The sequence below is a fragment of the Ambystoma mexicanum genome, chromosome 2q, assembly GCF_040938575.1.
Source record: "Ambystoma mexicanum isolate Mex_15411 chromosome 2q, UKY_AmexF1_1, whole genome shotgun sequence".
In the NCBI taxonomy this organism is placed as follows: Eukaryota; Metazoa; Chordata; class Amphibia; order Caudata; family Ambystomatidae; genus Ambystoma; species Ambystoma mexicanum.
Window position 1 is genome coordinate 615321450 of NC_090924.1, and position 16088 is coordinate 615337537.

Consider the following 16088-nt stretch of genomic DNA (forward strand, 5'->3'; position numbering starts at 1 on the left):
TTTAATACAGTTTGCATCTTTTTTTTTCACAGGTGGTACAGGCTGGTGGCCTATCGTTGCTTCACTTGGTGGCTTCACGGGAGGCTCGGACACCGCGTTCGGAGAGTAATACCTGCCTGTGCGGTACTTGCCATTAGACAACATTTCCCCAGTGACAGTGGACAATACCGCGGATTTTCCCTCGATGTGCTGCAACCTCAACTTTACAATGTGTAATGTTTATTATTTATGTATAATTAAAATCTAAAATAAAGCCCAACATATATTTTAACAATGGTTGTTTTGATTTTTTAAATGAATCTAGTGTGTCTCCGTTGAATAGCCTTCCAGTGCCTTGTCTTGTCACACCACATGTCTCCGGCCAGCATCCTCCCTCACGCTGGCCGCACACCTTCAATCCACATAACCGTTGAACCCATATATGCAGCAGTCATACATATATTATTTTGTGGGTTGGCATCAAGCGTTGGCAATAAAAAGCTGTTGGATTTTATTGATACAAAACATGGTTATAGGTAAATAATAAATATGGTTGATCATAATAAATCCTCTTTTTGGGCACCGGGTACAGAGATGACCGCCATATATTCTCCTGGGAGGGTGAGGTATTTATAAACTCACCCCCCTGCCTTCCATGTAGTAGATCCTGCAGCCATCCTCTTACATTCAGTTAGATGGCCTCTCCTTGGTGAGGCCCTGCGGCAAACGGGTCTTGTCTGCACGACCACCGCCCCAATCCACCCCCCGCCCTATCAAAGGCAGTTCGCACCGGGGTACTTGCGCTGCTGGCAAGTGGAGCTGTCAGGGAGCGATAAAGGCCAAGAGGTGCCAAAGACCATGTACACTTCAAAGTGGTCTATAGAGCATGGGTTGTTGTTCCCATGTCTACCTCCAGACCCCGTGTCTCCTGCCAAGCATCCCCCTCACGATGGACGCCCCCCTGCAATCCACATAAGTGTGTCTCCATTCACAAGTCTTCCTGTGTCTTGTCTGCACGACCACCGCCCCGATCCACCCCCCGCCCTATCAAAGGCAGTTCGCACCGGGGTACTTGCGCTGCTGGCAAGTGGAGCTGTCAGGGAGCGATAAAGGCCAAGAGGTGCCAAAGACCATGTACACTTCAAAGTGGTCTATAGAGCATGGGTTGTTGTTCCCATGTCTACCTCCAGACCCCGTGTCTCCAGCCAAGCATCCCCCCACACGCTGGACGGCCCCCTGCAAAACGCATAATGCCACGACATATACACGTCATTCATTCACAAACACACCCCTGTTTCGAATTCTTTATAACCCACTTCATATTTCTAATGAGAACTTCTTTGCGCTTTGCTAGTCAACCCGTGAAGGTGCTGGTTATCTGCTCTTCGTCTCTGTGAACTTCCGTGACCACTTTGAGCAAACTCGTCAGTTTGCAACCTGTGAACTGGTCCCTGTTCTACGACAAGAAACTACTCTTATCCCTGCATCCAACTGTTTGTTCGTCAAGGTAAGTCCATGTACCATAATCATTTTGCGCCCAATTTTTTAATTTATATCTATTTGCTAGTAGTCATCAAATTGCATCCATGTTTTCTTTTCGTTCTCGACAGTACATGCAAGGAACTAGTCACATGTTCTGAGTTTAGTCAAATTACTTTTTCTATTTTTTGAAAGTTATTGAAATACTTATCCGCATGTGAATAACGTGTATAGTTCCAAGAACCAAAACGGACCTTGCATTGAACCTTTTATGTGTCATTTAATGTTTTAACACATTGGTATTCATAGAGAATTGTTGATCTTTACTTTTCAGAACTTTCCATAATGCCTGCCTGTTCCATTGGCGGTTGCCCTTCGAAGACCCATAACAAATCTGAAGGTACTATAATGCATGTTTTCCCTAAGACAATAGATCAGATAAGAGAATGGGTCCGATATTGCGGATATCCAGCCTCTGAGATAGAAAGTAGAGTCCTAGAAGTCTTTGCGGACAAGAGGGGTGATCGATACCGCATCTGCAGCAGGCACTTTAGCCCAGACATGTACTCCACATCATTGCTAATAAAGAAGAAAACACCGCGAGCGAGGCGAAAATTGCTCTCAACCGCTATTCCCACTCTATTCGTCCACATCCCTCCACTGGTGAGTCAAGTTTACGTATTTATCTCTCGGCATTGCGGTAGTGTGTAGCATTAGCTAACAATAATTTCCCCATTTATGTATCCACTCAATATGAAGGCGGAAGATTCTCCATCCGTGTCGTTATTGCAGTCATCAGCCACTTCAAGCGCCTATCGGGTAATCTTACTTAGCTATTCTGACACTGACTTGTTTTAGGCATGTAAATCAATAGTTTTAATTGATCGTGTAATTATTTTACCTAATGGTACACCACAGTACTCGTCCTCTAGTCTTTGTTTTCAGTTATAATTATTGTTATCCAAAATAATGCAAGTACTGTCTTTCAGGGAGATGCTGAGGAGTCCAACGCATTGACGACAACCGTAGATGTCACTCAGATGCTCGAGGTACGTTTCCGGACAGTTCCATCGATGGAGATCATCAGATCTTGCATTCTTGTAGCGTGATTGTTACACACAATGTTTCTTTCGTTTTTAGCCATTGGTATGTCCTTCTGTCGTCGCCCTCCTATGTGTCTTCTTTTTTCAATATTGTGTTCATTACTAATGAAAGTCCTATGTTTCAGGGAGTCGATGGAGCATTAGTCCAAGAAGAAGGGGGAGCATGCAGTTACGGGTCGGCGCAACAGCTTGCAGAAGTGTGCACCACAGTTACAGCGTCCCTTGATGTTCTTATGCATTTCGAGGTATGGATACTGACAGATCAATCATGCGAGATCAAATGACGTGATTACATCCGCTATACTTCCTTCTTTATTAACGCAAGTACTATGTTTCAGGGAGCTGACGGAGCTTCTTCAACAAGAACATCACCCCTAGTAGTTGATGCAGATCTCTGGGTGGTGACACTTCCAACGATGGAGCAAATCGAATCATATTTAGATATCCATTATTTATTTTAGACAACTGATCATTTGTGCAGGTCTATTTAGATGAGCCGTTGACGCCTGCAGAAAGTTTATGTTCTTTTAAACAAAATAGAAAACCATACTAATGCAATTACTGTGTTTCAGGGAGTTGCTGAAGCGTCATCTTCAATAATATCATCAATGGAAGTCTATGCGGAGCCCGAGGTATGGATCTTGACAGTTCAATCTAACTAGATCAACAATGCGTGAACTATTGTCGTTTGAATGTTCTACACAATGCGTTCATTCGTGTTTTGCTATTGAGATGTACGTATGGGTATTGGTCCCCAAGTACATTTTGTGTTTTCAATATTATTATACATACTAATGAAAGTTCTATGTTTCAGGGAGTCGATGGAGCCTCAGTGAGTGATGGATGTGCTTATCATGAAAATATAGTCGTTGCAGCGCGAGAGGAAGTGGAGACATGCACACACGAGTCGGAGCAACAGCGTCCAGATGTTGAAGTTCGAGGCAAGAAAGTTTCAAAGAAAAGAAAGCAAAAGAAGGTTAGTGTCCTGTTCACTATATTATGTTGTCTTTCACTGTCAATAGTTCAATACTGTAAGTTGTGTTTAAACTGAACATCCCTTTTCTAATCTGTCCTCTAGTTGCGAGTGGGTGTAAGAACTAGATCTACACAGACAGTGAAGCGAACGAGAGATGTTGCTTGTCAAACCTTTTGGCAGGGACTTGAGACTGGAGATGCATCGTGCCAATGGGAAGAATATGAAGTGATTGACAACGGAGCTATACCACCACCAGCCATTGATAGTGAATGTCCTCCTGGTAGTTTGGATGCAGTCGGAGATCAATTCACAGAATCCACACCCGCAAAAAATAAGAGCGCGCGAAAGTTGAAGACATTGTTTTTTTCTCCCATCTCCGGACAAGGAACAGATGTTGCAATGGAAGAGAATGAAGTGGACGACAATGAAACACCATCAATATCACTCAGCATAGCGGAAGACGATATCAGAGATTGTACCTTTCATGCGAGTGACATGTCCTCAACGTTACAGGCCGAACCAGCTGGGATGCAGAGTGACAGTATAAGGAAAGAGGCCAAATTCATTGTATTCGATAGCTGTTTGATGGATATTATTATGATGATGAAATGTGGGCATTGGGTTGGTGGGGAAGTATGTGGGGAGCCATTGATTAATGTGACTCGTGCAATTCGAGGCACTAACCTTAAAATACATGCCACCTGTACACAATATCATCCGTTCGCATGGTCTGCACAACCCATGCTGGGGCAACTGCCAGCAGGCAATCTACTTTGTGCAGCGGCCGCACTTTTTAGTGGTTCAAGTTTTAAAAAGTTACAGTATTTCTTTCAGTTTGTGGGAATCCATTTCATTGCGAAAAGTCAGTTCTACAAATACCAAACCGATTATCTATTTCCAGCCATCAGCGAAGCTTGGAGAATGGAAAAAATGTCAATGGAAAGTACATTCGCGGGCAAACGCTTCAGGCTAGCCGGTGATGGACAGTGCGACAGCCCAGGATTTTCAGCCAAGTACTGCACCTACCACTTTCAGGACATGGAAAGTAAGAAAATTGTGAGTTCGGTGGTCGTGCAGGTGTCACAAAGTACATCCTCAGTGGCCATGGAGAAAGTTGGCTTTGTAGCATCATTGCAAGAACTACAATCGCGGGGAATGGTGATCGACCTGATAGCCACGGACAGACACGTTTCAATTGCCAAGACAATGAGAGAAGAGTACAAAAATATAAATCACCAATTTGACGTTTGGCATCTTGCAAAATCAATCAATAAAAAATTGTCGGCTGCAGGTAAAAAAAAAGAATTGCAAGGTATTTCACAGTGGTCCAAGTCAATCAGCAACCATCTTTGGTGGAGCTCAAAAACATGTGAAGGGTCGTTGGAAATTCTACTGGAAAAATGGCGGTCAGTAATGTTGCACTGTAGCAACGTACATCGATGGTCGACAAATGAACATTTCCACAAATGTGAACATGGCCATTTGTCCACAGAGGAGGCACGGAAGAAGAAGTGGTTGATTCCTTCATCACCCACTCACAAAGCCATTGAAAAGATTGTATTTGATAAAACTATAACAAAAGCTTTGAGGGGACTCACGGAATTCTGCCACACAGGAGATTTGGAGGTGTTCCACAATATGTGCCTCAAGTACAGGCCCAAAAGATTGCATTTTGGCATGGAAGGCATGATAAATCGGACTCTTTTAGCGGTCTTGGCACATAACCATAATGTTGGCCGTCAACAAAGTAGGACGACCGGAACTTTAGGGACGCTTCGCTACAATAAGGCCTTCACTAAAAGAAGTAAACAATGGGTGATCAAACCAGTGTTTGAGGATATGCAATATGAGTTTATTGAGAGACTTATCGTAGATGTCCTCGATAGGCACATACATGGAGTGGTGAACGAACCTATGCAGGGGACAACTGCATTGCCACCCAACATTGCCTCTGTTCCATGTCCACCTAAAGCAGAGCTCATTGAGAAATACACATCACGGTTTAAATGATTGTAATTTGATTGTCTGTTCTCTCGAGTCTCCTCATGTTGCAGGCCCATTGCAATTAAACCAAACAGTAATATAAATCATTTTTACAAAAATTATAGAATGTTTCCGTATTACAAACACATGGCCGACCCATAGGGACAATAAAAAAAAAGGCACGCAGACAAGATGTCCCTAAAACTAACTGCAGCTAACTAGAAATGTGTGCTCGCTCAAAGTGAAGGTCAGCTGCTTTGATGTTTTGCTCGGGTGGCGGAACGGCCCACGACCCAATATAAGGTTCTATTGTGATTTGACCTTGACAGGCCGGGACCATCCTGAAAGACTAAGAAAAGATAATGAATAAAATTTCAGAAACGAAACGATGAGCCACGTTCATTAGAAGAAGTAACGTCGGCAAAGAAGGAGTGGTGTTTCGGGTCTGCCCTACACAGAGACACAATGGAAAATGCAAATATAATGTAAGTAACTTTTGATGAGTTTATACCGCAATTTCATTACTATACAGTGGCTTTAAAGACGGGTTCAGTTGTACTTGTTCGTTCTATGTGGCATATTGTTTTCTACCGCGCACTATCTTGAGGAGAAACATCTGCTTTTACTGAAGCACCTCAAAACCTTCCTCTTTGCTTCTGCTTTCTCTCTCCCTCTCCCCTGCTACAACTGGTCCACTGTCTGCGACCTCGGTCCTGGGCCCTTCCACTCTCCACCTGCACTGCCTCCCTGTCAACCCCTGCACTGGGGGACTGTCTCAGTATCCTACAGCCCCCCCTTCCCAGCACTTGTTCTGCACTTACCTTGCACTTGCCACCAGCTGGCCCTATTTATTTATTATTTTATGCTACTTACCTTGTACTCCACTCCCCCCCCCCCCTCCATGCCTCGCCACGCCTTTAAACACTTGTGTACACCCAGTAGCGCTGTCCTCGCTATGAAATGAATAATTTTAATAAGGATCTGATGGTGAGACTAATTTCATTTTTTATGTTTTTAGGTACATCATTCACTACTGTCTGTGTCACGAGTACCAGACACCGGCGGACGGCTTCTACAGCCGGCAGTTGCTTCTCCGCGTGAACAACGTTACCACCCTGACCATTTTATGGGACGATCGCCAAGTACAAGTATGCCCTTACGCGGTACTAACGGTTAGATGCAACATACCTACCGTTGTGGTGGCCTAGTGCCTCGTTGTTGGAACAGCCATGCGATTATCAGTGCGACCGAAGAGCTTATTTTTATCGTAAACCAACACCCTGTTTACTGCACACGAACATCGCTTCCCTCAAGACGAACTAATTTGGATCGAGAGCAAAGAAAAATGCAAATCGCTGAATATTCTCTAAACATTTGATGTCCAATAAACGTACTTTGCCAAATGTACAATCTTGCCGTTTGCTTTTAAACCACGGTTTCACATTCCGAATTGTGGCGCTGTATTGTGAGATGCTCTAAGACCCTGTGTACAGCAAAGGACCATCGCGTTCCTCAATACGAACTTTTTGGAACGTGAGCAAATAAAAATGCAAATCGCTGAATATTCTCTAAACATTTGATGTCAAATAAATGTACTTTACCACATTTACAATCTTGCGGTTTGATTTCAAAGTACAGTTTCATATTCCGAATTGTGGCGCGCTGTATTGTGAGCTGATCTGTGTTGATTTCTGGGGTCTGTGTGGAGTCGCGTAGAAGACGCCTGGGCGCGTTTGCCTACGCAACTCAGTCACGTCACGGATAGAGGCGGGGAATATGAATGTTTTGATAAAGTCTGTTTCAGGGGCGGGGGATTTGATTTAGTGCCGCAAAGGCAGGTGAGCCAGGTCGATGCGGCGGAATGATAGGATTATCACAAAATGGAGGCTGATTTCGAGTGCGATAATGGGCGAAAAGTCGGGTAAGGTCCATAGGAAAGTTTCCTACGATCTACCGATTTATGCTTACAAACACATGGCCGACCCGTAGGGACAATAAAAAAAAAGTCCCGGAACTATCCTTTAAAGGTCTGTCTGTGCCCAAAACCTATCCTTGCTTCACAAAAGCTAAGCAATGTGTAGGGATGTCAACAATAAAAGAAATGGTGATCAAAACAACGTTCTGAGCTTCTTCCAGCTCCTAGCTTCCTTTTCAGCTCCTCTTCCCCAAGTTCAAGAAAGTTCAACAAATGTCTCGGGATTACCTTTCTCAAATTCCAAAGAGTTCCACAAATCCTTGGGGTTCTCTTCCCCAAGTTCAAGGCAACACAGTTCCACATTTCTTCAGGTTTCCCTTCCCCAAGTTCAAGGCAACAGAGTTCCAAAGAAAAGGGTCTTGAGGGCTCCATCCTCAAGACAGCATTAAAGTTCATCAAGTCTCAGGGTTCCCTTCCCCAAGACTTCAACTTGCCAACTTATACTTGGTTTCAGTCTTTCAATGTTCAAAACTCCAAATCACCTTAACACTCCTTCTGGATAGGCTTAACAATACAATCAGCTTACTCCTCCTTGGTTTGCGGCAAAAAAAGGCTTTGGCACAATGTGTTACATATCCTTGACCAGTCTTTGGCCTTACCACACTCCATTCATGCATAAAGTTCACTTTGTGGTCATTGTTCTCCTTTACCACCTTGCAGCCATGCTCTCTCGCAATCTTCCACTATGGCTCTCTTGCCTCTTACTTTACTTTCAAATCGGCAATACTTTGCACTTCAGATTCATTTGTCATCTGGTCTATCAGTTCGGTATTCAATATTTGTAATTGTATGCTTTGCCACTTAATTTTCATCCAACTCACGGCTTTGGGTTCATTTCATTTTTCACATGCTGTTTTGTTCGTTCGACAACCATCTTGCTTTCCCACAGCCCCCAAGAGCGCCCCGGTTCGAGTGACTTTCTCCCTGCACTCACCGGTCCCTGGAATTCCTTCTGGGCAACTGTTCTGTTTGGTTCTGGCTCCACCCAGTGGCTTTCCTTTAACCAAGAGCCCGCTCGCACTTCTGATGCTCTTCTGTCCTTGCCGTCAGCTCTGCTTCTGATGATGATGGCTGCTTTGTTTCTTTTTCTTCGCCGCAGCTCAGGTTGCGTATCTCTGACCATGGAGGCTCCCATCTACCTGCTCATGGGCTCCACAGTTCCTTGAGATCGCCTGCCTGCATCCTGGCTTCCTCGCAGGACCCACCACGGCTGCCTTCTCTCAGACAGGACTCCCTGCTGGTCTCTCTGCTGGTCTGAGTGTTGCTGGTTTCCTCCCTTCTTATACACCTGCAACCACTTGACAGGTTGCAGGTGTGAGTTCCCAATTGTGAATTAGAATAGAACTTGGGACATGCCTGACCTTTACAGTACTCTGCAGGCATCTTCCTCGTCTCAGTACTAGAGTAGCGTAATAACTTACTGGTGTTTACTTCTCCTAGTCACCTCTTCTTCGCCCCAGTACTATAGTAGTTTGAATGAGGGAAAACGAGGGGAGTAGTTTTACAATAGCCAATAAAGGCCAGGGGAGGGTTAGGTTGTTTCTCATAAGGGAAAAGGGGCATACCATGTCTCGCCTTTGGGTACCCTCTTCCCAATCCCTAATGACCCTCCCTCACTTTTCCAACCCCAGAGTCAGGATCCAAAAGTGATGGCCTATCCCTAACCATCTGAGAAGAGGATCTAGGGGTAGTAGGAGTGAGGATACCCTCAGGTTTCTCACATCACCTCTTCCCAGTTCCTTCTGTACTTGCCAAAGGAGTAGTTTGTATAGCTCCATAAATCTTCCTCTTCACAGTACTCTTAGAAGATGACTTGAGAGCAGACTGTATGTCCATTTTAGTCTTCCTGATCTTGGTGGTATCAATATTGTGTAACATTGTTCACAAACTGGAACTTTTGAAGACCACTTTACAGAAGGGGTGGGTTTCTTTCTTCGTATTGCACACATTATATGTTTATGGCTGTATGCCTCACTTGTTAAGTGCACTCCCTTGACATGGGGTCAGCCTGCATGTTGCAAGTTCATATCTGTGGCAGCGTCAACTTAGCCATTCATCACTCGAGGTTTATGAATTTAGTACATTACATTGGGTAATATCCGTTCCTAAAGAATTTAGAAGTAGGAAAAATCTAGCAAGAAACACTATACTAAAGTAAAAATAATTACGATGTCACTAAGACATTATTTTTAGTAATGTAAGTGAATTGCAATTGGTAGCTACACTAATTAATTGTGCACAATTTGGAGCTCCTTCCCTTAGCAACCCATTAGTCACATGCCAGATAAGCAAAGCATCATACAATGTGAATTTTCCCACCGTGCACTGCAATACAAGTAGTATGTAACATTTGTGCCAATTATGACGCATGGGGCCTGCAAACACAAACTTCATATGTAAAGAAATTGGCATAAGCAAATTGTTTAAGAAGGAAAGTTTGAGCATACATGCCACTTATTTGTCCAATATGCGAGTACCGGCTGTATAAAGTCACAGAAGTTGGCAATTGTCACCAGAACACAAACACGGGCATTTGCTTCGATTGTTTTCCCCATTAATGCACTTCCATATTGGAAAGAAGAATCAGAAGATGAAAATCTCTTCACAAAGATTATGCAATTATTGTCATATCCAGTTATAATTTCGAAAAAAAAGTTTCTAAACACAAAACTTTGTAATACAAAGTTTGGAGAAAAAAAAATTTGAATGCATTTTTTTTTATGTTAAAGGGTTAGTTTAGTTTCGTATAGTAAAATAAGTGTTTTTTAAAAAAAATGCATTGGAAATTTTTTTTCCAATGCTTTGTTGTCAAAATTTTTGCATTTCAGAACTTTGACTGTCGAAAAAGTCACTATAAACCCATTATTGTGGGATATTTTGGACCAAAAAATTGCATTTTGGCAACAAACACAAATCATATTTGTACAAAAGAAGCTTATTGGAACTTCCTTGACAGTTGGGCATTCAAGTCCCTTATTTTTGTACTTATTTTGGTATTATTCAGCGACTAACCCCTTTGCTGTCTACCTGAATGCAGCAGGGGAAGGCTCAGTGGGCGGCAAACATTATCTTCGTAGATTGTATTCTCGATCCAGCCAGCGATGCACCTCATAGTGTACTACAGCCCCACGTGGCATAGACATTTTAGAGTGCTAAGACTGTGATTGTCTCAATAAGGGTGGGTTCATTACGGAGTTATTTTTACTTCTGATTACAGAGAAGTACAATGGGCATTCACATGGATGGCCAGGCCAGCCTAGTTTCTGTGCTTCAGGTTCTCTTCAATCACAGGAGACTGTCTCATCTGAAGCCCCAAGAGATTAATTTCTGTAGCCACCCCCTGGCTCCAGGCACCCATCTGGCCTGCCCCACCACTCAAACCACTCTACTGATGCCTCCACAGCTAATGCTTCAACAACTAACTGTATATCATGCCTGTCAAATAGAGCAGGCTGATTGGCTAGCTTTCCTGCACAGTTCTTGCTCAGGGTACCTGCCATTGTTGTCTCATCCCTGAATGTCCTCTTTAGCCTCCACACAATAGCCCAGAGTAACTGGCGAGCAACATTTTAGGGTCAGGAGCTACACATTGGGGATCACTGCTCTAGAAGGTCGTAATATTGCCGGCACATGGATGGCGACCTCAGGTGGTGGCATGATATCTCTGTAGAGGCTCAGATCATCACACCACTGTCTCCAGCCCTACCACGTGTACTCATCGCCAGTTTCCGCAGCTTAGGTCCTCTTCTGGAACTCTGCATGATGCGCCTGCCCCGCAGCTGCCCCAGCCTCCATTTCACACAAGAAAATGTAATTAAAAAACGGCGGTAATTATCCAAAATAAATGAAAATTACCAAGTCATCCTATGCCAAAAATGATTTATTAGCAGAAAATGAATCACCCAAAAAACAGACGAAACTAACAGCAAGCCTAAAACCGGAAAGGAATAAACAAAGTTACATAGTGGAGGAAAAGCGCTAATATATATGTAACCAGACGAAACAATAATACATGTTTCCTCCCTTTTTAATCTGCAAAAGCAATGGTTCTGTATTTCTAGGGGCACACCTTAACACCATGAGGCGCCACAGTGTCTAAACATAAACGTGTAGCCAATCCAGATGCATACTTTCGTTGTACAAACATTGCGACAGAACATATGCACAATGTCCACTTCAAAGAAACCATACATGCATTTCTATGAAAAGCAGCATGCAATAAATGCATTTCAGATAGTACCGCAATATCAGTATGAAAGAAAATATGTAAAACTTAGCAGACATGTTAATTTGATATTTCATAATAATATTTATATGTAGCCTGGCTCCAAATAAACTTTAAACGTATTCATTATTTGTGTTTTTGTATACTTTTACTTTTCATAAGTATGCTGTGATCTTATTTGACAAAAATATAAAAATCTGTCAATTTGTATGTAGGTCACAATGCTGCGGTTCACATCAAGATGTTTAAATGGGCATACAATTTTCACTACAAAAACAACTTCACATTTTTGCACATTTTGTTACTTGGGATCTCTGGTCTCTTCTCAGATCTACCCTGCCCCCCCCGTCCCCATAATACATATCATGCGCCCTATACAAGTGAATATTTATTCATGGCTTTAATGTCAACAGTGCCATGTGACACAGCAAAGTTGAATGCAGGTATCATCGCAATGATCTCTGAACACGTTCATTTCTAACTGGGCATGCCTGCAACATATGCTGCAAGCGCTTCTGTCTCTGTGGTGAAAATATAATTAAAAGAATGACAATTATACTTTTCTCCCCTTCTCGCATTTCATTCCTCGTCATTTTGTATTACTTTTTATTTTACGCTGAGCTGACAAATCGTGATGTCGCACTATAACTCGAAAAATAAAATGAATGTGACGGCTTTGAGTTGAGGCATGTGAAGTCATTATAATGAATACATCTCTACATTATATTTATCAATCATCTTGTGGCATGTAATGTAAGGTTGTATTGTAGTGAAATATACATTATATAGAACATGTTTGTTTACAGATCATTGTGTTTGTAAGATGGTGTCATTGTTTCCATTCAGTTTTACAAAGTGCTGGTGGATGCTGGGAAATCATCACTTTTGTTAAAGCAGTTGTTAATGTTTTTATGTTTTGTACAGAACAAGCTTTTTCAAGTAGAACTCATTAGGGTGTATAGCATTATTTCTGAAAGCTGTCAGCTAAGGTGATTCTTCTCATGCCACTGTCAATCCACTGACCTCTCTCCACGCATCCTCTTGCAGTCCATCATGTGTGAAAATATTTCATTGTTTACATGAAGGAAGGAGGAGTGTCTATCCCAGTCAACATGGATACATGATTATTCAAATGAGACCTGGCTAATTTCGGTAGCATGCATGCTAAGTGCTCGTTAGAGCAGTTGAAACAGAAAATATGGTGGCACAGCAAACAGGTAGCCAAGCAGACATTAATAAATCAAAATATAGAGAATTCTCTTCAATGTTAAAATGTGTCTGGCTTTGGAAATGTAGAGTGTCAACCTTTTTGTGCCATGTCAGCGTTACAGAAAACGCTTACAGTTCACATTTACAAAACCAAACCTATTGGATTTGACAATCTGTGCAGCAGTCTGATTACTGCTGCACAGAGTGCTCCACTTCATTTCTGTATGGCACGGCATCCCACAATTAAGAAGGAAAAATTACAGGATTTAGGAGTAGTAGGATAGAGAGTAAGGGAGTGACCAACTAACAAAGGGGATGGGGGCAGCAGGCAGTTTGACAGCAAGGGCTCTACAAACAACCGAGGGACGAAATTGGAGGGAGCAGATCATTAGGTGTGGAGTGGAGGGTATGTGGCCCATGATGTTAGGGAAGACCCATTCCTTGAAGAGGAGGGTCTTTAGCTCCTTCCTGAAATGTGGAAGTGAGCGTGCAGGATCTCATGTTGACATGGAGGCGGTTGCAGAACTGGATGGCTTAGAGGTGGACTTTCTTCTTGTTCTTTCTTTCCTGCACCGGCAGAGTTAAGTACTTAAGGTGAGAATACAAACACAGGAATGATGAGGTACTTCATATGTATATAGCAACACAGGGCAGAAAGGTGACAACCTTTAAGTTAAACAGGTCTTTATGTTTGCTAGAACTAACCAATATGTATAGACACGCTGTTCAACTGTAACCCAAGCAACAGCATAACATACACATGTTACTACTGTCTGTACCATTGGGCCTGTTCCACTTATTATCACACCTGTTTTTGCCTTGACAAGATGAATATTCTGTAACAGTGCCACGATGCCCCCTGGCCGTTGTGCGCTTTATAAATGCAAATAAATAAATAACTAGAAATAAATATTTGCATGTTGTTTGCTTACCTTCAAAGGCCAATATAAAATGCATAAGAAAAACACAATTATCACGAATAGGGATTAAGGCCCCTGAAAAGTGAAGGTATTTGTTGACTTCATTAAAAATTCAAATCTGGTAAGAGGATTGCTTCTCTGGCACTCTGCTTTCCTTTTTAGAGTGTGATAATTGCATGTTTTCTGTTCTATTTGTTTATAATGATATTGCTGGAGAATTTCATAGTACCTTTTCTGTGTAGCTGCAGATGGCCCAGACAAATCCGAAGCCTGTTGGTGGTAAAGACTCAGGCATCTGGCAAATGGCACCTAGGAGCATGGAAGGAGCTGAGGTAAGAGCATTTTTAGACACCAAAACTGTTGCATGGCTTGTGCTGTGTATTGAACACAATATAAGTTTGTTTGGCTACTAGAATAAATTCAAACATTTGTAACCGAAAGGACATATTTATAACATGTTTTAATAATAAATCAGAAATATTGTGTATTCTATAACACAGAAATTGATCTTTGTAAGTAAAGCATTTTTTAGAAAGTGCAATTTTCAAGAGGCTGCTAATTTTATTGGGAACTCAGAGGCTGCTGTTTCTATACAGTACCAAAGCCATGTGAATAGTTTCATGCAGTGGGATGTTGGTATAAAGGGATGTTAGATCAAATGTCACTAAACATTTTTTGATGGGGTCAAATGTTTTCCTTTCAACCATATTGATGATATGACTGGAGTCTTACAGGTCTGAGGGGGCTTCCACAGCAAGAGGTTGATGGCGTCTCCCCATATTTACCCTCAGGTTCAAGGCATGAATCACATAAAGATACTATGTGTCTACTTGCAGGATGCACAGGATCCTGGTGGATTTTAGGGAACATTTATATGCAGGGAAGCCTACTATTTATTGGGTTAAAGAAGTCAGTTCAATTCATGTTGGCTTATTACTGGTCCCGAGGAAGGCTTGCATCCACCTTTATGCGGTCTGCAATAGCCAGAACGTAGGTTTATCAAGGACACATTAATTTCTAGTGGGTACATTCCTCCTCAAAGATTCATTATCTTTTGAACTTAATTCCTGACACAGCCAGGCCAGGAAAACCTTTTCTCAGATCCATATTTTGGTGTCGAGACCAGATTCCGCAAGGATGACAGAGCATCACAAATGAGAGATTTTGAGACATCTTTGATGTGGAAGAAGAGAATAACGACAAATTACTTACTGGCCTTCAACCCTGAACAGTCAGAGGAACCCCTCCTGCAGCTGTATAGGAACTCCAGGGCACTAGTTTGGTGTGGAATGAACATTGGGGCTGGTGAGAAACTGATTCTAATGGTCACAAGAAAGCAGGAATGCAAAGGACTACTGCCAACACTGCAGCAGATGCATTGTCCACAAGCCTGCTGCTAGATCTGCAGCCTACCTAAATCACCCTGAGAATTTAAGAACCCCTCGCTTAAACCTGCCTTGATTTCTTGATCATGGAAATGGATAGCAGAGGCATTTAAAAGATCTTGGAATTGTGGATATAGTGCTCTGAACAGAGCATGTAGCACAATTCTTGCTTGGAATATATTGCCCAATTTGGGCATCAACAATAGATTACTACTGTATACCAGGTACACATTGGGGCCAAACTGAGGACTTTCAAATGGTGGAGCTGTGAAGTTATCATCACCCAGTGGCACTGCAAATCAAACAGAAGGGCGGGAAACAAAATCCTCATTGAATTCTGAGCATATGCACCTGATAAGTTGTTAACCAACCAGGAAGAGGTTGCAGTGGGAAAAAGCAGAACCATCAATCTTATATGAATAACTTATTAGCCCTTACATGAGCATGATTAACAATATAAGCGAGGGCAACGTAAAACTTGATGAGACTGTACCTACCTATGCACACATTAGTACAGCAATCTCTAACGCCTGCTTTGGGTATTATAAATCCCAGGTATTATAAATCATGTAAGTCTAGAAAGCCTATGGGATGGTTTAATGCTGAATGCAGACGGGCAAAAGACAATTTACTCATAATATTAAAAGAATCTTTCTCAAATAAAGGTGATCTGATCATTGCCCAAGCAAGTTATAAAGAATCTTTCAAAGCACAGCAACTAGAAGAACTTGATAGCGCTTTCTGGTCATATTTACTAGAAGCATCAACCAAGATCTCACTATCCCCCAACCATAGCATCACCATCAATCTAGCATACCGCCCACCAGACCCTATATCTGACTTCCACCACAACC

General features: G+C 42.4%; 1 protein-coding gene across 2 annotated transcripts in view; it reads left to right on the top strand.

Moving 5' to 3' along the window:
* Positions 1-16088, top strand: part of CCDC13 (coiled-coil domain containing 13) — a 1886344-nt gene that overhangs the window by 528514 nt on the left and 1341742 nt on the right. For both annotated transcript variants that reach the window (XM_069647762.1, XM_069647761.1), the window contains exon 5: positions 14092-14181. In XM_069647762.1, the coding sequence (XP_069503863.1) occupies positions 14092-14181 (90 nt within the window). The remainder of the gene's footprint in view (positions 1-14091; positions 14182-16088) is intronic.